At 38.9% G+C, this 23,550-nt stretch overlaps 1 protein-coding gene across 5 annotated transcripts in view; it reads right to left on the bottom strand.

Moving 5' to 3' along the window:
• GLIS3 (GLIS family zinc finger 3) overlaps positions 1 to 23,550 on the bottom strand; it is a 550,468-nt gene that overhangs the window by 67,398 nt on the left and 459,520 nt on the right. For all 5 annotated transcript variants that reach the window (XM_006152427.3, XM_006152430.3, XM_014589326.2 and 2 more), the window contains one exon: positions 10,562 to 10,706. In XM_006152427.3, coding sequence (XP_006152489.1) covers positions 10,562 to 10,706 — 145 coding nt within the window. The remainder of the gene's footprint in view (positions 1 to 10,561; positions 10,707 to 23,550) is intronic.

The raw sequence follows: 23,550 nt of genomic DNA, 5'->3' as shown, positions 1-23,550 counted from the left end.
TTCCTGCAATTTGAGGGGCTTAACCAGTAATTATCCCATTTGAGTGACACACTTTTGGGGCTCCATAGAATGCCACAGGGAAGATTAGTAGTGTCTGGCAGTCTAAGTGTCCAGAACACTTGATAGAAACAGCTCTGGTGTTATCTGTTGTTAATACTAGGACCTATAAATATTTCTGGTAACCCAATGGCTACAAGGCTGCTAAAGACTCAAGGCCAGGGCTATTAAATACTTGCTAAATCTAAAATATAGAATCAATAAAACCGGTACACATTCCACAAATCTGTCTTATAATACATTCTCCTTAATTGATACATTAATTGATACAGTGCATGAGCTAGTAAGAGAGAGACAGAAACTCCCTCCCTCCATCCCTTCTACCTCTGCCTCAGGAGACGGCCATGCCACAATCCCCTCTCCTCCACTTTCCTCTGGGGACCTTGGGCATGCATGCACATGTGCCCAGCATGCCTCCCAAGCCACCAAGTCTAAGGTGCAAACCACACAGCCATCCATGTGGGATCCAGCTGCCCCAACCTCACACCTGTTACTTCAACCACCATGCCACCAGCTGGCCCTAATTAATGCATTTTAATTAACTCACTTCATGGCTTCCTTGATTTTAGTCAAACATTGATGGATGTCCCAGATGTGAGAAATAAAGCAGAAGCTAGCAATCTTTGTGTGTGTGTGTGTGTGTGTGTGTGTGTGTGTGTGTGTGTGTGTGTGAAGGGCTAGATAGTAAATATTGTAGGCTCTGCAGGCAAGAGGCAATGTCCACATTTCTTTAAGTAACTATTCTCACATGTGGGATGTAGCTCTTTTTACATCTAAAGCTCTTAAAACCATCCTTAGTTTTCAGGACCAGCAGTTGCCATAATGGCTGTGTCACTGGACTCCCATGTAGTCGACCGTGGTTTGAGTCCCAGACTCGGTGGCTTAAACTCACACTGCATGCATGTGTATGTGTGTGTGTGTGTGTGTGCCCAAGATCCCAAGAGGAGAGTGGAGAAGAAGGAATTGCCCATGTAGTAGACCGTGCTTCCAGTCCCAGACCCGCTAGCTTAAACTCACACTGGGCGCATGTGTGTGTGTACCCAAGATCCCAAGAGGAGAGTGGAGGAGAAGGGTTTGTGGTGTGACCATCCCCCCAGGGAGTGATTTCTAGCTTTCTATCTCTCTCTCTCTCTCTGGTGAGTGCATACGCCCTATAGCAAAAAACAAAACAAAACAAAACAAAACAGAAAAACACACACACACACCTCTCAAGAATACCAAAAACCCACCCTTAGTTCTCAAGCCTTACATATCAGAAGGTGGGCCTATTTGGCTATAGGTCATAGTTTACCTATCCTTGGTGTAATAAATTAGTTGTTATATGTAAATTACTAAGAACTATAGTGAAAAGATTAAGGAACTGTTCTTGAAATATGGTAACTATATTTGAGGTAAGGAAAATAGTCAAGAATAGTGTTCTGGACGCCTTGGTGTATATTTTGAGATAAATGACATGCCTGTAAGAGTTTATTCATGACATCAGGAGGGACCAAGGCTGTATCTCAACAATGCCAAAACAATGACTGTGTAAAATTGCCTTGGTCGAGGCCATCAATACAACTTCTCTCCTCTACCTGTCTCACTCTCACAAACTCACTGTTCATTATGCTCATTTTTCAAGCAGGCACACTGGTATTCTGAATTACTCATTTAAGTAAACTATTCTTCATGGCAGCAGGGAAAAAAAAAGTCTAACTGACAGATCCGAAAATGTAAATATGGAATATTGAGTATAGAAGTTCCAAGTCTTCTTCTTTTTTTATTAATGAATTAATTTATTTTTCATTTCATTTTCTTTTATACATTCAATCAAATTATTAATTGTCTTACAAAATAGATAATTTAACAGTTGAACATCTCTCCCCAACACAGTTGACAAAACCACAAAACACCCTCAGCAGACTTGAACCCTTCTTGGAAGGAACTCTTTACCTCAGTTTATCTTTTATCTTTTAGTTTTTACAAAATTTATTTATTGATAGATAAAGAAAGAGGTACTCTTAACAGGGTCTTCATGCTATAATCCACCCCCAGCCTCAGTCAGACAGGATCATACGTATGGATACTCACCTGCCATGTACAGAGAAACCTGGGGACATAACCCAGGACCTTTCCGTATGACTTCATGGAGCTCTGTATTACTGCTGTGCCACCACAGTGAACCTCAGGACATCTATTACTGAATCCCAGGTAGTAGCATTCAGTATAAAAGAAATGGATAGAAGAGACTCTTTCTCTGTCATAGACATTGACTTGGTTCACAAGTAATTCTCTGAACTTTTCAGCAGAAAGAAAGGAAAAGCAGAAAGGAACATGGACCAAACATTTTCCAGTTGCCAGCGAGGATATGGAAAACTTTTATGCCATCTAATTTAATTCTTGCAACAGTCCTGTGGGATCACCATTTTATAAAGAAGGAAAAGCAATTTACCCAAAGTAAACATGTAGTAAGTGGAGAGACAGGATTGGAGTTTAGATGTAGTTCCACGTTCTTTTAACCATACCACACTGTCCGTACAAAGCAATAACAAACAAAATCCACATTATTTCTAAATACTGAAACTCTTGTAACCATCAAAACAAAATTGTAACAGTGTGAGTCCAGGGAGCACTGACATCCAAGAGATGGGTTTCTGATTTGAATTTGTTTTCCTTTAGACTCCAGCAGTAGATTTCCTTAATTTAAAGATGGAGGCTGGCCGGGGGCCTGATGATTATGGTGCTGGATCCCCCACGGCTTACTGCATGGTTTGAGTCCCAGAAAAACACCGTGTGTGTGTGTGTGTGTGTGTGCGCCTACCCAAAACCCCAAGGGGAGAGATGTTGAAGAAGGGGTGTGGCATAGCCATCCTCCATTTCTCACTTTCGTTTTCTCTCTATTTCTCTCCAGCAAGTGCAAGTACCCTCTGGCAAAGTTAGAATTAAAAAAAATACACACATACACACACACACACACACACACACACACACACAATGTGAATTACCAGGCAAAGTTTGGAAAACAATATGTAACAACTATATTTAAGTTTTCTTTTATTCTGTTGAACTTTGATTAAATCTTCAATTTCTTTAGGCTTTTATTCATTAGGCAATTTATGGCATGTATTCCCTATCTACATCATAGAACTATAACATGTATTCTTCTAGTGTTTAGATAAAAGCAGTAATTATAAATAATAGATGCTGAGAAGTTACTGTGCTCTAAGAACTCCTTATGTCACTTAATTCAGCAACTGATTTCAGTAAGAGAGAAATTTGAGTTAGAGGAAGAAGTAACATTTGCTCTTGTGAATGTTAATACTTGAGCATAGACTGGCTGGACAGATGACCAAAAGGACTGTATAAAACATGGTTAGTAATATGCCTCAGGAAAGGAGACGTGAAATATTGCCCATCCTTACTTTCTGTATAGATACAACCCCAAACTATCTCAGCACTTCAGGACTATGGATCCCCAGATCCTTAATCTCCCAACCGTGGAATCTTCTAGAACATTCAGTACATCTTTTCATCAAGTATGTGCATGCATTGGTTTCTCTGAAATGGTTGATAATCAGCCTCAGGAGGACATTCCTATGCACACTGGTGAGAGTTTGTTCTCTTTTCTTTTAAGGAGTAAATAGTTCATTTCCTGTAGCCTCCTGACTCATAGAAGGTGGAGATAAGGACTTTTTCTACACTCTCAGGGAAAAGGTTCTGGGAAAGTTTATAACCTCTGGCTTTGTAGGGTGTACATAGGTGTTGATGGAAATGCAAGGGTAAGACTCAATTCTGAAATCTAGAGCTCCTGGATAATCAGATCTGAAACCAGACAGGAACAACTAAATTCACTAAGAACTCAGTACTGGATGGTACAGCACAAGGCCAGATTGTAACTAGCCACAGGAAATTCTGAAAGTGTGGGGAGAGCAGCCTGGAAACAGGAACACTCAGACCCCAAGAAGACAGCTGATGACTCGAAGTCTGTTGGCAATGCAGAGTTAATGGTTTGAATGGGGCACATTGGTCTCAGACAATACTGAAGAGGGTATTATAAAAGCCAGTAGTCTGAGACAGTGCTGTGGGTTGCATGGAAAATATCCAGATTGTTTTTCTTTATTTTTCAAATGAAAGAGACAAAACTACCTATTTCTTTCTTTCCTTGAAAAGTAAATTCAACTGAAGCAGAAAGTCAGAATTTGGACCCAGAACTTACTAATAACAAAAGACATTAGCTTCTTGTTGCAGGAATCCTATCTTGGAAACTCTGCTTTGCCATCCATCTGTTCCTTAAGACCTGCTTAGGTCACACCCAAAGTAGATCCAGCCTACTGCCTCATATGGTATTTGAATGCTGGCAAAACAACATTAAATGAAGAAAAGAAGAAATAATGATATGAAGATAATCAAGACTTTTCCCAATAGGAATAAAGTTACAATTGCCCAGTTTCACTATTTTCCTCTTCTCTTCAATGAGGTATGGAATTGTTTTTGCTAACTCACAAAAATATTTTTACAGCAAAAACTTGTGCATATTATAAAACTGAGTAATTCCGCTTAGTCTTGCGTGAAAAACATGAATACAAGAGAATAAGTGGATATGGAAAATTGAAGCACTAAATTAAGCAGCTTGCAAACACATAAAGGCATTAACATTAGTTGCACACATGCAAATAGGCCCTGCGCTTGGCTGGGAATCAAAATTTTAATTTTCTTTACTTGAGTGGTTTTCAGCTATCACTCTTAATCAAAATATGAGTGGTGCTGTTATAACACTCGTGTGGGATGACAAGCAAAATATTAATATATAGGTTTTGTATTGTGAGGAATAGGAATATATACTACAGGGCAATTCTTACTCTAACTTCCACCAGTCAAAATTCACACAGCATTTTTCTGTAAGTCACTTTTTCACATTTTGTGATCCTAAGCAATGATTTTCCAAGTGTGGTACCTGAACCAGGAGCACCCAGTGTCACCTGGAAACATTTTAGAAACACCTGGCAGAAATTCAAATTCTTTGGACTCGCTTAGTTCTACTGCATCAGAGACTCTGGGGGTGGAGCTCAGAAAACTGCTTTTTCACAAACTCTCCAGATGATTTGATGTACACCGAAGGACTGGCCCAAGATTAGGGAGGCCAGATCTACAGGTTACAGTTATCAATACCTTCTTGAAAGATGTATGAGTTTTGCTCTTTCCTTCACAGATTCTCTAATTCAAGCTGGTGGATAAATCACAGATACAAGTGATGTTACAAAAACAACGGAAGCTTTTGGACAGCAATTTAAGGCAGCTGTCAGAAGAGACAGAGACCTCGTTGCCAAATGTATCCCATTAAGTCCCTTTTTGTAGCCTGAGTCGCCACTTCCTCTTATCCACCATCAATTTCAAAACTGTTCTACCACTTTTCCACTATTGAGAATTCTAAGCAAACCAGTTCTTTTGAAGATAAAGCAAGTATAAACTATGTAGTTTTATAATGCTTTATGTCTTTTAAAAGACTTTTATATAGGTCATGTTGATTGATCTTCACAACTCTCTTATAAAGTTTAACCTTCTGGGAAATTCATGTGTCAATTTAGAACCCTATAAATCTCTACATTAAGATCCTTTTTTTAAAGTAGAAATTCTTTGAGATGCTTTTATAGAAAATTATTTTTCTCTCTATATAACACAACTCTGCAAGCTATCCCTAGACAGCAAATACACTCGAGAATGTAGAAAATGTATATACCATAAAATTACTTTAAAATGAAACATTAACTATTTTATGAAGAATGTTAAATCCTGAATAGGTTTAATATGGTGCTATTCGTTACAAAAAGTGGTGATACTGTAAGAGAGGAGTCCTTATCTCCCAGTAATGAGAGTGGAGACAAAGGAATGATCATGTATGACTTCAAAATTCTCTGCTATAAAAAAAGTCTTTATTTTCATTCTACATGTCTCATAGTATCTGAACAAAAGACCTATTTTTTACCCTGAAAAAAGTCTAAGGTTATACCCAAAATTTGGATAATTCAACAGGTCTTGTAGGCTCTAAACATGGTAATTATTTCATAACCCAATAGAAGTGGTACGAATAAAATTCACTTTTTTGGCAGATATCTCTTGTTATAGCTGCATAAGCTCCTCACTTGATGGGTAGTTTCTGTGGGACTCAAAAATCTCAACCACATTGGCCTCTAAGAAGTCTACATGACTCAGGTCATTTGCTAAGGTCATGTTTAACTGTATTTGGAGCACGGCTTTGGTTTGGAGGGAGCCATAATTTTTGCAATCACCCATGGGATAGATCATCTTCCATATAGCATCCTTTGTTAGTTGAATGGACTCCCTGCCAAGACCAGGCAGTGGTCCAGGCTGTCCATGGTATTGCAGACTCACTAACTGCAGGCTTATCTGCTTCATTAGTTCATCACAGAAGCTTGCCAGAAGATCTATACAGGTACAAAGCCTTCAAAATGGGACTCATATCCTGATCTTCTGGCTATGAAATAGTCTCTCTCAGATTAACAGATAAATTGCCTAACTTGACAGGCTGGTCCAGGGCATTATCTATGTGGAGTATGGAACTGCTAAACAAAAAAAAAAAAAAAAAAAAAGGAAAGGAAAGAAAGCCATCTTTGGGGCCTGCTCATCACTAACCTGGCCTTCTATTAGACCCCAACATTGCTCTCAGGTTAGCTCAGGAGCAAGCCTGGGGAGATCTAGGGTTTTCAGGATGGGAGACAGGTAAAACGCCTTAATTTCAAATCATCCTCAGAGGGGCCTCAGGTGATATCTAGCTGCTTCGACCCTGGACACTATTTTTGTCCACAGAAATGAAAGTCTTTTCTAGCAGCCATTTCCAACTGAGTTTGGTCTTAACCAACCTGAAAAGTTAGGTTTGAAAAAAGAATCCAACACTTTGGGAGGGTTGCAAGATTTGTGTGTGTCAGAACTGCTATCTTCCTTGTTCATCTAAATGCTGTGAAGATTATTCCTCTCTGGGACCAGCAGTTAGCATAATGGCTATGTTGCTGGACTCCCATGTAGTCAACCGCGATTTGAGTCCTGGACCCGGTGGCTTAAAATTCACGCCGGGCGCATGTGCATGCATGCCCAAGATCCCGAGAGGAGAATGGAAGAGAAGGGATTGTGGCGTGGCCATCCCCCCCAGGGGGTGATTTCTTGCTTTCTGTCTCTCTGTCTCTCTCTGTCTGTCTGGCAAGCGCTCGTGCCCTATAGCAAAAACCTCTTCAAAAAGATAAAATTTTTAAAAAATGATTATTCCTCTCTTAGAATCTTAAAAATCATTATCTAGTAGCCACTAAATATTTCCATTTCAAAACCATGACTTCTCCATACCATGAGTCCTCAATTATAGTGGCTTCTAAAAACATCAGGGCATTCAAGCTTCTTATCTTATATGCTAATACATATTGAACAGTTTTCCATCAACATATCTGTGATAAATCAATTTGCTAACACTTAAAGGCATAAGTGCTTGGCAGTCACTAAACAAATATTTTCTTGAGTTTGTATAAAAAAGAGCATAACTTTGGGGCCCTTTAGCGAAGTCTTAATCTTTGTCAAATTGCCTTACCACTTCAGATTTTATGTTTAAATAATTGATGAACAGTTTCCTTTTATACTTTTGGCATATTTCATGGTTTGGCTTCCTTCTTTAGTGCAGGTTTGCAGTTGGTATGAATACGAACCCTGACAAGTATATTTCTAGCTCTTTAAAAGGAAGATTTATAATTTCTGTGTTCTAGTTTTCCTCCTGCCTGGTTCTGCCTTTGGGTTTGTTGCCTATTCAACCAAACAAAAGGCTTAATCAATAAAACAAAGGGGCTGAAACTAAGAAAGTAAAACAGACCCAAGGGAAGCAAGAATAAGGAAAGAAGTAGGGAAGGTCAACTTTCACAGTTATAAGCTACACGGAGAAGTAAAATTCCAGAACTAAACTGAGCAAATTCTCAGAATATGCAGGTCACCCACGGATGCTCCCTGGGTGGCTGTGGCAACTTCGGCTTCCCAGCCAGTTATGGAGGTCAAAATATTTTTGAGGACCAAATACGGAAAACATCACATACTAAAAGTGAAAATCTGTTTGAAATGACAAAACCATTTCAAAATAAGCCTTCAAAACTCTAAGACTTTAAGAACACTACACAAAAACACACATTGAGACAAACATCGCTTTGAAACTGAGCCATATGCTGTATGCTACCTCAACAAAGGTACTAACATTCAGACACGTATGTATCATGGCTTGCCAAACACATGTCCGAGAGGTTTAAATGCAACAAGACTAGCCTATTATATTGGCTGTTAGGTCATTATTCAACCACATCCTGCTAGTGTTAGTCCTTCATTATTGAGTGCTAGGTCTTCAGTAAGATCATGGATTATGGACTGAAGAAATAAGGAAATGAATTATAGGCTGTTTTTAAATAGATTGTTATTTATTTATTTATTGGAGAGGTTTTTGCTATAGGGTACATGCACTCACCAGAAAGACAGAGAGAGAGACAGAGAGAAAGCAAGAAATCACCCCCCTGGGGGGATGGCCACACTACAATCTCTTCTTCTCCATTCTCCTTTCAGGATCTTGGGCACACATGCTCACACGTCCGGTGTGAATTTAAGCCACTGGGTTCAGGACTCGAACCGTGGTAGACTACATGGGAGTCCAGCGACATAGCCATTATGCTAACTGCTTGTCCCAAATAGATTGTTATTTTAATGTGCTGGAATGAATATTCGTATGAAAAATGTTTGACATATCAACTCATAATGTTGTACATACATGTGTTGTAATGTTGGCATAGTTAATGTGTGTATATGCATCTGTACCTAAAACCTCTGTAAGATGTGGTTATCCCTTCAAATAAGTTTTAAGTTTTTTTTTTTTTTTTTTGGGAGAGGATGAGCACTCTCAAATAAGTTTTAAGTTTTTTTTTTTTTTTTTGCTAGAGGATGAGCACCATCCAGAGACAGAACAAGAAAGAGATAAAGTACTCCCCATGGGGAATAGTCACACACCAATCCCTTCTCCTCCATCCCTTCTTCCTTTTGGGATTTTGGCCCTGTGTGTACACTTAACCATGCATGTCTCTCAAACTGTTGGGCTAGGGACTTTAACCACTTTAAGTTTTTTTTTTTTTTTTTGCTAGAGGATGAGCACCATCCAGAGACAGAACAAGAAAGAGATAAAGTACTCCCCATGGGGAATAGTCACACACCAATCCCTTCTCCTCCATCCCTTCTTCCTTTTGGGATTTTGGCCCTGTGTGTACACTTAACCATGCATGTCTCTCAAACTGTTGGGCTAGGGACTTTAACCACATTTTCAGCCATGTGAAATCCAGCTACCTCAACTACCAAGCCATGGAGCTACCCCTTCCAATAGACTGCAATTTCATCTTCCTGGGTCTCAAAATGCAGAGACTATATTGTCTCTAAGAATAAGTACCCCAAACTGACCAAGGCCCACTGACCCCAGATAATCACTGAGGATGTCCTGACAACTCACACTCCCAAAATATTTGCTTAATGTCCTTTCCCTTTGCATTTGAATCAGCTGAGAACTGTTAAGTTTAGAAAGCTATACAAGCATATCTTTCTCCTATTCCACTGTAATGCATCAATACATTCTTAATTCTTTATGGCTTATTAGTACTTTTCAAAAGCAAAATAGTTTGCTGCCAAACCTAGCTCTAGATGGGAGTGGGAACAGGATTTGCAACCCATAGAAAATTCTTCTTGTCTGGGGGTGTGGAGCTGGTGATCCTTTTGTTTTCACTTACAAAGCATTACTGTAAGAACTTTCAAATGTAAGGATAAGGATCAATGTTGTTTACACAAGTACATCACCTCTATGGAGAGTAGCAAATACGCAAAACTCCAGGATAGCCAAATAAAAGGAAAATGACGTCCTTATTGTATATTATTCCTTTCTTATTTTTCAGTATATACATGCCATTGTCCAACTCTAAAGCCACCTGTTACTCAAACCCAGCCAGAAGAAAGGTGGTCTGGCAGTGCCATCTCATCCTCTTTGCCTCAATGGTTGGCAACATTAATGAACATTCTTTCAAGTTGGTTTACTGATGTAAAAAATTTTTTTTAAGACTTGGAGCTTCCTTTTAAAATGCAAAGATGACAATGACTGTTAAGAAATCCACAAGCCTGTTACCTGCTTAAGGAGGAAACATCCTCTTCAAGTCTAAATCAAGTTAGTAAATTTAAGATACCTGGGAAGGCTGGGTACACTGAATTTTTGGCAGAAGTCCAGAACTAATGCACTACTTTACTTTGTTTCTTTATGACAAAAAAATAAAAAATAAAAAATAAAGCCAAATTGCTAAACTCAGCTCAGAAATCAGATGGAGAGGTGAGCAATTTACCACCTATGGATAAAACAAAATACAGTGATCTCAGGAGAAATTGTCTCCTGTGAGCATTCATTTTAACCACAGTGGAAAGCCTCAAGAAGGGTAGCTGTGATCAGCTTTGCTTTTGTTGTGCATACCTGGATAGAGGTCCGGCCCAGGTCCAGGTGAGCGGCCCACAGTCCCGTCAGCAGCAGCATCTTGCGGGGAAGTAGCTGGCTGCAGAGGCTGCACAGTGAGGCAATCCGTGAGAAGGTCTGGATGGAGCTCTGTGCTAGACCGCAACTAGGAGAAGGAGGAAGCACAAGAGAAATGGAGAAGCAAAGCTAGTCTTAGAATTCTTTTCTGGAAAGGCATCATGCCCTAAGGCTCAACGCAATTCAACCCCCAAATATTTATCAAGGAGCAGCTATGGTGAGGTGGAAACTGAACAGAGGTCAATAAAAGGGTCATTCTTTAATCTTAGTAAGCCTAGCAGGTGTTTCAGGAAAAAGGTTGGAGGTGAATTTTACTTTAATCGTTGATGTTTCCGCTTCTGGGAACCCACCTTCCTATTACATTTCCTTTTATTTGCTCTGTATCTTATCAGAAGTTGTAGTGATAACAAAAACAAACTGAAGTAGATTTAGTCCATGTTGGAAAGTGATTTTAAAATACAGGGAGACAGTCATGAAAATATCCTGGAGATAATTAAGAAATGTCCACTGAGATTTGAGCCCTATAGATTTCAGATAAGTGTAAAATGCTTAAATTCAATTTTTAAATATTACAAAACATGATGAAAAGAAAAGTCAATGTCATTAGCAATAACTAAAACCCAATGGCAAATTACATGGAAGCAAAACAAAACTGTTTAGATCTTATTTTTATCACATAGTATATAAGGAAATTAATTATATTGGGCTGTTGGAAAAGTCATGTATTTTTTTCTATGCAAAAATGTGCCATGACTTTTCCAAAAACCTAACTTACTGAAGAGTTACATGTATGAAAATCAAGTCATAAGAATGACAGAATTAAGAGGTGAACAGTTATATTTAATCTCTCCCTCTCTCTGTTTTTATTCTCTGTAAAGTATGTGTGCTCATCAGAGAAAGATAAGAGAGTGATAGGGGGAAGCACCTGCCATGGGGAATGGTCATGTTCCAATCTCTTTTCTTCCATTTTCCTATAGTACTGGGATTTGGCCACCCACGCACATCCTCCCAGTGTGTTTTCAAGCCACTAAGGTTGGGATTCCAACCACACAGTCAGCCATATAAGATCTGGTTCCCTTAACTAAGAGAATAGGGTCAGCCCTTGATCTTATCATGAAAAATAATTTTCTAATTGTAATTCAAATGGACAAAGTTACAATAGAAAATTTAGTGACAAAATATTAACCTTCAGTTTATACAAAAATATAGTAACTTTAAAACAATCTGGAAATATATTTGTCATGGGAACCAGCAGTTAGCATAATGGCTATGTCGCTGGACTCCCACATAGTCGACCGTGGTTCGTGTCCCGGACCCAGTGGCTTAAAACTCATGCCAGGCGTGTGTGCGTGCGTGTCCAAGATCCCGAGAGGAGAATGGAGGAGAAAGGATTGCGGCGTGACCATCCCCCCTGGGGGGTGATTTCTCCCTTTCTCTCTCTATGTCTCTCTCTGTCTGTCTGGTAAACGCACGCACCCTATAGCGAAAAGAAAAAACTTCTCAAAATAATAAATGAATACACTAAAGTGGTAGGACACAAAATCAACAACCAAAAATCTACAGCATTTCTACATATGAACAAGTTGATCAAGATAGAACTAAAAAAAGAAATCCCTTTTACCATAGGCATGAAATGTATAAGATAACTAGGGATAAACCTAACTAAGAAAATCAAAGACCTTTAAAAAGAAAACTATGAAAATACTTAAAAAGGTATTGAAAATAACACAAAAAAGTGGAAGGACATCTTATGTTCCTGGATTGGAAGAATTAATATAATCAAAATGGCAGTTTTACCCAAATTAATCTACATGTTTAATGCAATTACAATCAAATTACCAGAGACATTCTTCACAGATCTAGAAAAGACAATCATAGAATTTGTGTGGAATCATAAAAGACCTCATACTGCCAAAGCAATCCTGTGCAAGAAGAGTGAAGTGAGCGCATATCACTCCGACTCCAAATATATTATAAAGCTGTGATCATCAAAACAGAATGGTACTGCGATAAGCAGTTAGCATAATGGCTATGTTGCTGAACTCCCACATAGTCGACTGTGGTTCGACTCCGGGACCTGGTGGCTTAAACTCACGCTAGGTGTGTGTGCATGCGTGCCCAAGATCCTGAGAGGAGAATGGAGGAGAAGGGATTGCGGCATGGCCATCCCCCCTGGGGGATGATTTCTCGCTTTCTGTTTCTCTGTCTCTCTCTTTCTTTCTGGCAAGCGCATGTGCCCTATAGCAAAAACCTCTCAAAAAAAAAAAAAGAAAACAAAACAAAGCAAAAACCCAGTATGGTACTGGTACAAAAAACAGCCAGGTGGACCAATGGAATAGAATAGAGACCCCCAAAACAAACCCAAATACATACAGCCAACTGATTTTTGATAAAGGATACCAGTTACATTGGCCAAAGAAAACCTCTTTAGCAAATGGTGCTGGGAAAACTGGGTGTTCACCTGCAGAAAGATGAACCTGGATTCCCCATCTTTCACCATTAACAAAAATCAACTCAAAATGGACCAAAAATCTGAACCTAACACCTCAAACTATAAAACTACTGGTGGGAAACACTGGGGAAATTCTGAGAGATATTGAAGTAGGCAAAGACTTCTTAAGTAAGATTCCCAAACCACAGGCAATAATCCCCCAAATAAACAAGTAGGATTACATCAGACTAAGAAGTTTCTGCACAACAAAGGACACAGTAATTAGTGTGAATGGACAACTCTCAGAATGAGAGAATATTTTTGTAGTCTACACCTCAGATAAAGGTCTGATAACCAGAATACACAGGGAACTCAAGTGGCTTACACTCTCCCCAAAAATGACTAACCAAATTAAAAGATGGGAAAATGAGCTGAACAAAACACTCTCTAAGGAAGACACATGAACAGCCAAAAAGCATTTGAGGAAATGCTCAACATCTCTCATAATAAGGGAGATGTAGATTAAACCACAATGAGATACTACCTAATTCCTGTCAGAATGGCAAAGATTAAAAATACAAAAGATAAGTGTTGGTGGGGTTGTGGTGAAAGGGGAACTGTGCTACACTGTTGGTGGGACTGTAAATTGGTCCTGCCACTGTGGAAAACAATATGGAGGTTCCTCAAAGATCTACAAATAGAACTGCCCTATGATCCAGCAATCCCGATGCTGGGTATCTACTCAAAGGACAGGAGAATGCTCAGCTGGAAAAGCACTTGCACATCAATGTTTATTATATCATTATTCATGATTGCTAAGACATAGAACCAACCCAAGTGTCCACCAACAGATGAATGGGTTGAAAAAATGTGCACATATACTCTATGGAATATTATTCAGCCATAAAACAAAACAAAACAAGACAAAAAACAACAAAAAAACATTTGATAATGAAGCAAGCCAGGCTATGGAAGAGAGACATTGTATGTCTCCATTTAATATGTATCAATTGTTCTCACTCTATGGTAGAGATTAAAAGATTGAAGGGCATAATAGCAGTGAGATAGTGTGGAGGCAGGAGGGAGAAAGTAAGAGTATAGAAAAGGAAATCAAGGAGAAAAAATAGAGAGGAGGTAAGACATTTGTGGGACACAAAAATGGTTTATTCTCTATTGATAATGTGTGTAGTATTCTTGACTGAACTGGTCTGAGGTGCATTTCATGTTGGGTAAATTCTCTGCAAGCCAAATGATGTATAGTGATCATTTAAAAAACATATGAATAATTTAAAAAAAGGAAAAAGCACATATAACAGTGGTTGTAAGTAATAATGTATTAACACAAATGAAAGTAGTATTATCTATGTACCTAGTAAGAAGCAATAGCAAATGTTTGTTATAAAATCAAAGTATATTAAAAATGTTGAGAGCAATTAAGTAAAAGGAAACTCATAAGTAGAAAAAAAAACAAATATGACAAATGCTTATCTTTAATATATAAAGAGAGAATAAAAATTGATTTTATAAAAATAACATTAATTAAATACAGGGATGGAGTATACTTACAACAAATATGAGAATACTTAGAAAAGTTCCTTAAAAAATAGACTAATTATTTTATGAATTTAATTTGGTACCAAAAAATTTTAAATCCACACACCACATAGATTTTCATAAGGCACATCTTACTTTTTTTAAATGTAGAGAGTGCATACGTGTGACTGTGCGGGCATGCAATAGAGAAGTACCCTCAACAGGGTCTTGTCATGCCATGATTTCCTTTACCCAGTACCGTAGCCTGTTGGAATCTTGGGCTCTTGAGCAAGTGGGACTGGTGTGTTTTCAGGTCAACTCTGAGATACGAACCTGTGGGCAGCCATGTGGCTTTCAGTGCTGCCTCTGTTAGCTATCGATGGTACCACAAAAGCTGGGCCTCATGACACACATTTTCCATGAACGTTTTGAAGGTCCTTCTTATGTTTAAAGAATGTTACACACTTCTCTAGATCCCCAAAATACTGACTGCCTTTATGGAACTTATACTCTAGATGGGAAAGCAGACAATAAAATAAAATTCATCGTGGAATGATGACAAATGCTATCAGGAAGAGATGCAGGAAAGGGAGACTGTGAGTAGGATGACAGTGGCAACTTTAGAAAGGGGAATCAGGGAAAGCCTCTTGGAGATGGCATCTGTAAAAAGCCTCAAAGGAAGTGAGGGAATAAGGCCTGCAGACCTAAGTGTTGGGGAAGCACCTGCCTGCCCTGTGTTGTGCCTGGATGATGTGAGGAGCAGGAAGGCTGAGGAGAGCAGGGTCAGAGGAAGAGAAATAGAAGATAAAACAAGAGATGTAATGTGGGTGGGAGTGGGAAGGAGTTATATCAAACCTTAACAATGATCAGAATATGTTAAAAGGGAGGAATACATTCAAAAAAGGGGGGGGGAGGAATATGAATGACAACATGAAAATGTTCAGCACTTCCACAAAGAAGTGCAATGTTAAAACTCTATTTTTGATTTATTAAATTATGGAAGCCTTTAAAAAAAGATGTAGTGGCAGTTAAGTATGACAAGAGGCATTCTTAAACACTAATGGCAGGAATATAGGTACAAACTTTCTAGATAGTATCTGGAAATATTTTTTCAAGACCCATAAATGAAATAATTTGATTCTAGAATCTCTTTTAAGGAGATAGCAAGAAATGTGAAGAAAGATCTATACTCATGAAAACATACAAACACATACTCACAATCATTCCTTGGTATTGGGAGGGATAGGTTCCAGAACTCCCCATACATACTAAAATCCACAAATGCTCAAGTCCCTTATATAATGAGGTGTAGTGTTTAAATATAACTACACACATTCTCACATATACTTTAAATCATCTCTAGGTTTCTTATAACACCTAATACGATGTAAAAAGCTATTCTACTGTATTGTTTAAGAAATAATAACAACAAAAAAAGTTGGTACATGTTTAATACAGATGTAACCAATGAAAAGGCCTGTACATATTCAGTACCAATGCAACTGAATTTTTTTTCAAATATTTTCAACATGAAATGGCTCCCATGTATACGGAGGATTGACTGCGTGTATGAATGTTTATGTGACATACACACACAATCTTTTTCTAACAATATAATAGCATTATCTATAGCAATAGTGAAAATCAAGAAATGTTATTTAAATGTCCACAATTAGGGCTAAAAAATAACCTTACATAAATTTCATAGAATATTATGCAACCATTATAATGATATTCATGAACAAAAATGCAAAACACACAATTACATATATAAAATTAACGTTATATAAAGACAAAGACAAAATACCATAAGGTAATGCAACTAATATTAAAACTGATGTTTGTTCTCAGTCACAATGTTATACATTGATTTCTTCTGTTTTTCTTCTTTCCTCTGCTTTCCAAATTTTCTATATTCCAATAATGGATGGAGTTGGCTTATCCTACTCTGAAAGTACCACCTATGTGCATCTTTTCCAAACTTTTCAGGCAATGACGTCAGATTGAAAGCTTGCAATTGGTCACAATGAAAATATTTACACCATGGAGACTGGCAAATGCTACAAACTTTATAATCTGCAGAGCTGGTTTTTAAACATCACCAAAACGACTGCATTCCGATCAGAAAGGGTGCAGATACATAGAGCCGACAAATTACTACTTCAAGAGCCATATTTATTGGATCTAAAAAGCTTTGTAAAGAGACACACACACGTCCAGATCTTAGACCAACAACACCAAAATGGTTCTGTGATTCTAAGTAAAGGAGCACTTAACTCACACAGTGAATGAGACATAATTATAATTTTCTCAGCTCTGGTACATTGGAATCTCTGACCAAGACTCTTCCTCTCAGGGTTTTTGGAAGATGTTTGTTATTCTGGTACTAACTTAACACATGCCATGTAAGAAAAGCTGGGGAAAAAATCAAGGCTTAGAATAAGCTCTGGTGATCACTTTTAATTTATCTTCCATCATTAAAATGCGATCTGGGGTCCACATGTTCTACTAAGGGCAGTCATGAATGTCTCTCTGCTTTCTATTATCAACTCCTTTAGGGTTTTACAGTTATCAGTACCAATGAGGTCTTTCCAAGGAATTTCATGGCCATGCTTTCTCCTGGCGTCAAAGGCAAGCGATTCTTCCTCAGCTTGAACAAGTAATCATGTTTTCTAAGAGTGTGACTCCATACAACGTTGTGGTGAGAGTTAATTGGTTTTCTCTGGGATTAGGCATGGTTCTAGAAAGTGCTTCAAATCTGAGGATCTTATGCAAAAAACTCCAAAGGAAGGCCATATGCACAGAAGTGTATTAATATGTGTAAGATTACTGTTTCTACCAGATCATTAGACCAGGACAGGGCCATCATATCGTTTAACACTCTTAAATATTCTCCAGTACAGGAATTATCTGATGGCTGAAAAGAGAGGCACACAGAACAATCTCCTAGAAGAGGTATCTTTCAATATACATAACACAGTTTTATATTTGGAATAAGAAACTCAACTACTTATATAAAGCAATTACATGCTGTATATTTCAACCACATCTTTTTAGCTGCTGGGATACATAAAAAAGATAAAGGGAACATTTTCAATGTCGGCATGGTCTCTAGTTGTAGTTCTTATGGTTGGGTATTCATGAAAATCACTTGGAGAGACCTTATCCCAGAGCTGCTAATTCATTAGGTTTATGGTGCACTGCTGAATTCCCAGTGATGATGGTGCTGTTGGTCTCAGGACCACACTTTGAGAACCACCAATCTCTAAGAATCCTGATGAGGAGAGCTAAGATTTTTCTGGATGTGGGAAGAGAAAGGAATTGTGGAAACTGAGGATTATAAAAACCTAATATGATTTGATGTAAGAATTGAAATCTTATCATATTATCCTCTTGGATTAGCTGTGACTAATAAATGTCTTTTTGAAGCAAAGACTTTAGGCCTCTAATAAGTAGGTATTAGGAAAGGTCACTGGGAAGAGAAGATAAGGACGTGTTTACAAGTCACTGAATTTGTAGATACTGGGAAAGTAAATGGAGATCCATTAGAGGTGAATATGTCATGTTCTGTAGCTTGTCATAAAATATCTTGATGATTTCCTAAGAAGCCTCTCTGGGACATCTGGACCTTAAAAATTTAGTGTTATTTCCTGTGGAAAGTAATTATTAATCTTGTGGCCATATGTACTAACTGGTAATCACAGAAAAGATTCTTAAATTTCATATATATATATATATACACACACATACACACACACAACTGATTCTCTCTTCAGACCTCAAAATGATAAATGGTTATTATATGAGTTCATTTCCTTCCTTTCTTTTTTTTTATATTTGCCAGAGGGTATGTGCATGACAGAGAGAGAAAGCAGCCCCAAGAGAGGATGATCATACTGCAATCCCTTTTCCTCCAGATCTCCTCCTGTCAGAATTTTGGGTGCACATGTACATGGGGCTGACATGTTTTTCAAGCCACTGGGACAGGATTCCAACATGGCCGTTGGTAATGTGGAATCCCACTCTCTACCACTAGGCCATGAAGCCAAGGATCATTTTTTAAAAGTAATTTGGAAGCATATTTTCTTCTATAGGGATTAAAAAGGTTAAATGTTTTCAATATAATTTAATGTCTGCTCTTAGGGAAGTGCAAAAGACTTGCCCATTATAAAGCTTTCATTGCTTTTTGAGAAAGAAGTAGAATCTGAACCCAGTACCATCAATTCATCTATTTTAAGAGACTGCTGTGTAGTATGATACCAGGGACCTAACTCATATTGTAGTCAATATGAACATTACCCTTGGAATTGTCCAACTCGACTACCCTAACCACACCCCATTAATTCCAGAGCAGTGCTTCCCTGATTATCTTTCTCATTCATTCACAAAACAAATGTCTCTTGGGCCCCAGTCAAATGCCAAGCATGTGTTCTAGTGGCCTGAAACACAACAGCAATTGAAATAAATATTATCATTGGAAAGTTTATATTATAGATAAGGATGTGGATAAACAATAAACAAATAAAATGAATTATATACATAGGTGACATGTTATTAAAAACAAGAGAAGGGGAGGTAGGGTTGAACATGGTAAGAATTGTTGCCTTATTGAAGATAGACATTTGAATAACAACTTAAAGAAGCTGGAAAAATGAGCTAAGGGCATATTGAGATGAAGAAAATTCTAGAAGGAGTGAATTGCAAAGAGGCCAGAGTGGCTAAAGTGGAGTGTGATTTAGAAGAAAAGGAAATGACGTCTAGGGTGGTAGTGGTGGGACACAGAGCCAAGCCATGCAAGACCCTGAAGACTCAATAACAACTTCAGTTTTTAGTCTCAGTGTTGTAGGGAACCCATGTAGGATCTCCATCATTTGTGTCCTAGGAGACTCATCTTACCCCCTATTTTTAAACCAGTCTCACAAGTACTTTCTCTCTCCTCGTTGAGAACCCATCTGAACTGTGTGGTATGGACATTACAATAGTTAGTTTTATGTTTAAGCTTAGCTAGGCTGTAGTAGCCTGTCATTCAATCACACACTTACCTAGGGGGTGCTGTGGAAGAACTTTATAAGACGGGGCTAACATCTATAGTCAAGTGACTTTATATAAAGGAGATCATCCATACAATCTGAGTGGGCATCACATAATCATTAAAGGGCCCTAAGAACAAAAACTAAGGTTTCACTAAAAAAGAAGTAATTTTGCCTCTGGACTGTAGTGCCAGTTCCTGAGAGTTTCCAGACTGTCAGCCTGCCCTACACATTTCTGTCTTGCTAGCTCTACAGTCATGTAGCCGATTCCTTAAAATCAATCTTTTTCTCTCTCCACACTCTATCTACCTACCTATCTATCCTATTTGTTCTGATTCTCTGGAGAACACTGACTAATACAGATAGGACTACAATGCACTTTAAAACCTCTACTATATGATAATTCACTTGAAGCCAGGAAGGTAAGAGCATTTTGCAGATAAATCCCACAGAAAAGATCTAACTGTGCACAGTTAACATACTTTCAGACTGCATTTCAATTTACTAAACATATACAAAGTCCTTACAATATGCTTTACATAGGGCCTCACGTCTTGATGAGGTACATCATATTTTGATTTTCACTGTAGAAATGAGAAAGTTAATTACACAGGAAATGTCAGGCTTGAATATGGTGTGTACCAGAATCCAGCGTCAAGGCTTTTTGACATTACACTGGCTCAAGAAATAGCCCATCCCAACCTTCTTTCTTCCACTACGTCACACAAGCTCACACTTTTCCTTCCTCTTAGGACTCTGTTATATTTCAGCCAAGAGCCTATCACTCAGATTTTGGTCTAAGAGGGTCCCCCCAGGTTCTCTGGAAAGTCTCTAGCTTATCTATCACCTATGTGTATACTCTGATCCTCCATCCTTTGTGAAAGGGATTTTTGCTGGAGTAGAGACAGAGGCAATGAGAATGGACTGGTTCAGTTTGGTATCCATCGTCACCTCCCCTGCTGGTTTGTCACCTGGTTGGGACCTGGACCAGGAGCATGAGTGTGTGTATCTGACAACCTTTTTATCTGCTCCCTAGGCACCACACATGGTGGTTCTGGAGGCCATCTCTGTTCCCTCATAGTCCCCTGGCTCTCAGGATGGGGCACTATGATGGTGACAATGTGACTCTGCAAAGAGATGATCTTGATGCAGGGACATCTCTTACCTCAGTCCTCTCTCCCAAAGAGAGGGAACCTCTCTTTTTATTTTCTCCAGATTCTGATTCACTGCTTCTCTCTTGGTCGCTCTTCCTTTCTCCATTTCCTCCCTGACATTTTCTGTGGCCCTCACTCCTACCTCTGGAGAGCTTAACCAGACTCTGTGGGGATGACGCTCCCCCCTACCTGCCTCCCAGGTACTATTTCAGACATGGAAGTCAGGAAAAACATCTGTCATGAGATGACATTATGGGCCTTAAGGAGGCCAGGGAGTGGGGCAGCAGTAAGACCATTTCATGCAGAGAGAATCATAAGGACAGAAATCTCAGGAGGTAACCAACTGCTAGGTTCTAAAAACAGAGAGGAATGACAAGGGAGTCGAGGCAAGGGCAGAGAACATGGAGCTGGAGTGGAGAGAGCACACAGATCTCTCTGGCATGAGGAGATCTAACATCTGATTTCCTTGTAATGGCCATGTGATGAGGGGAAAGTAAGTGGTTTGTCTTACTTTGTCAAAGGATCACTCTGGTTCTCTGTGGAAGACAGAAGGAAGACAAGAGTGTCCAGTCAGGGGCAATCACTATAATCCAGATGAGAAATGCTGATGACTTGGAGCCAGAGGTGGTGAAGAATGCTGTTTTTAGTTTGGAGATGCAACTGAATTTGGTGTGGAATATAAGAAAAAGAGGGGAGAGGAGGGAGGTCTCAATTTTGGCCTGAGGAACAACGAAGAATAGAGAAGGAACAGGTTGGAGGGAAGTCAGTAGGCTAGTTTCAATAATGTTAATTCTGAGTCAACTCCTAGACTTCCAGGTGGAGAGAACCTCCAGGCCCCTGCACATGAGAGGGTGAATTCAGAGAGCAAGATGGGTTGGGCCACTGAGAACAATTCCTTGTTATACCCCTGCCTCCAAGCTCTCTTCCTGCATCCACTGTGTAATTTCAGATGGACTCTCCTCAAACAGAGTTTATCATGCCACACCCTAGAAACAAATATCTCCCTGTGTCGTTTAGCACATCAATCTCCAAAGGTTAAGGTAGTTAAGAACCTCCATACGGTAATTTCACCATATAGCACGGATGGCAATGATCTCAGGTCTTCTTAAGAGTCTTTCTCTCTGTAAACATCCTGAGTGGCATGCAGTTCATCCCTTCTCTCTGGAATGGCTGCCTCTCTCCTTCCCCAGGGTAATTCAATCTAGCTCCTGAATGAAGGCTCCCCTGACCAGAGCAGTCCCCACTGGGCCTCCCAGGGCACAGGGAGAACTATGGAGTCTGCTTTCAACACTTCTGCCACTAGATGTGTGTACTGCGGCTATTTCTTGTTATGATTTAGTCTGCACAATTGTACTGTACAGTCCACAAAGACCTGGCTATCTGCCCCTTTAGCTTTTAAAATGCCACAGTACCCAGCAATGTGGCACCATCATTGTCATAAACCATTCAATCACTAACTACTGGTTAGATTTCTAAGAAGGAGCACACTTCTTTATGTCAAGGAGGTTTACAATCTCTAATGCATTCTGGTCTATCATGAATCATACTAAAAGCATAATTGTGGAGATTTAAAAAAAAAATAAACCCAAAAATCTAATTTAAAAGAAAAAAAAAAGAGCAATCAGCATTTAAAATGGCTTTAGGTCTCACAGTGTCCCAACTTCTATCTTATGCCTGCTGTCCCTAGAGCAACACCTGTTAGTGGCTCTTTGGACTCTGCTGCCTGCCACCCTATAGTAAGGGGCATCCTCTTCCTCTTGGCAGTTAGCTTCAATTTTACACTTTCCAATAGTCAAAACATTTTTGTATATTGAGTCCTGATCTAGCTGTCTACAACTACTAAGACTGCTTATATCCCTCTCTTCAGAAACCGGAAGTAAGGCTCATGAAATACTATGGACGGGGGATAGCTCTGAGTCTCAGAAACCAGCCTACAAGTCTTTGAGTGTTAATGATCCTGATCTTCAACGAATCGTCTTAGGGCTTAATTTCTCAGCCTATCCAGGTACAAGTAAACAAACTGGCTCCTTAGCTTCTGTACAATCTCCCATTATGAAATGTTTGTTCTAAATGAGTTTTCCCAGCCTTAATAATGAAATCACCCATCAAGGATTGACAAGGTTCCTGCATGTAGAAATTTGAGCTGCTTCCCTAACAATGCAGGGATTTTTCCTAATACATAAAAACAAGGCAACATCAATTGTGATTTGTATTTTTTGTTGTCGTTTTTGTTCAAGACTATTCTGTTAATGTTTATAAGCTCTCGAAACAAGAGATGGAAATTCTACTCCCATCATTTTCTCATTTCAGATATGATTGAATAATTGTCCAAGATTAAGTGAGTCAAGTGGAAATAATTAGGAAAGGGAAAAGGGCCCAGATTCTTCCATGTTCAATTCTGTAGCATTTCATTCCAGGAGCAAAGGCATTCTGTTAGTCTGAAGCGAGATACACTTCCAAAGAAAATGAGGCACAATCAAAGGCCTTTTGTTTTCCCTTTTTCTAGTGAACAGAGTCCATCTGGGCTGTGCATGTTTCTGCATCACCTTGTAGGGATCCCTTTGTTCTCCAGACATCAAATGCCACCAAAATATGTTTCTAAAGAAATTCATCCAGAAGGAAAGACAAGTAGAGTAGATTTTTTCCCCCAGAGGGTTAAGACTTATTATGGGAACATTCTCATCAAGTGATCTCTATAACACTTCGAGTAATGCAGATCTCAGAGAATTAACTCATTGCCAAAAGGCTTAAAAATAATTACAATGAATTAACCTATTATATTAA

The sequence above is a fragment of the Tupaia chinensis genome, unplaced genomic scaffold, assembly GCF_000334495.1.
Source record: "Tupaia chinensis unplaced genomic scaffold, TupChi_1.0 Scaffold000354_1, whole genome shotgun sequence".
Lineage (NCBI taxonomy): Eukaryota > Metazoa > Chordata > Mammalia > Scandentia > Tupaiidae > Tupaia > Tupaia belangeri.
This window is presented reverse-complemented; position numbering and strand designations above follow the sequence as displayed.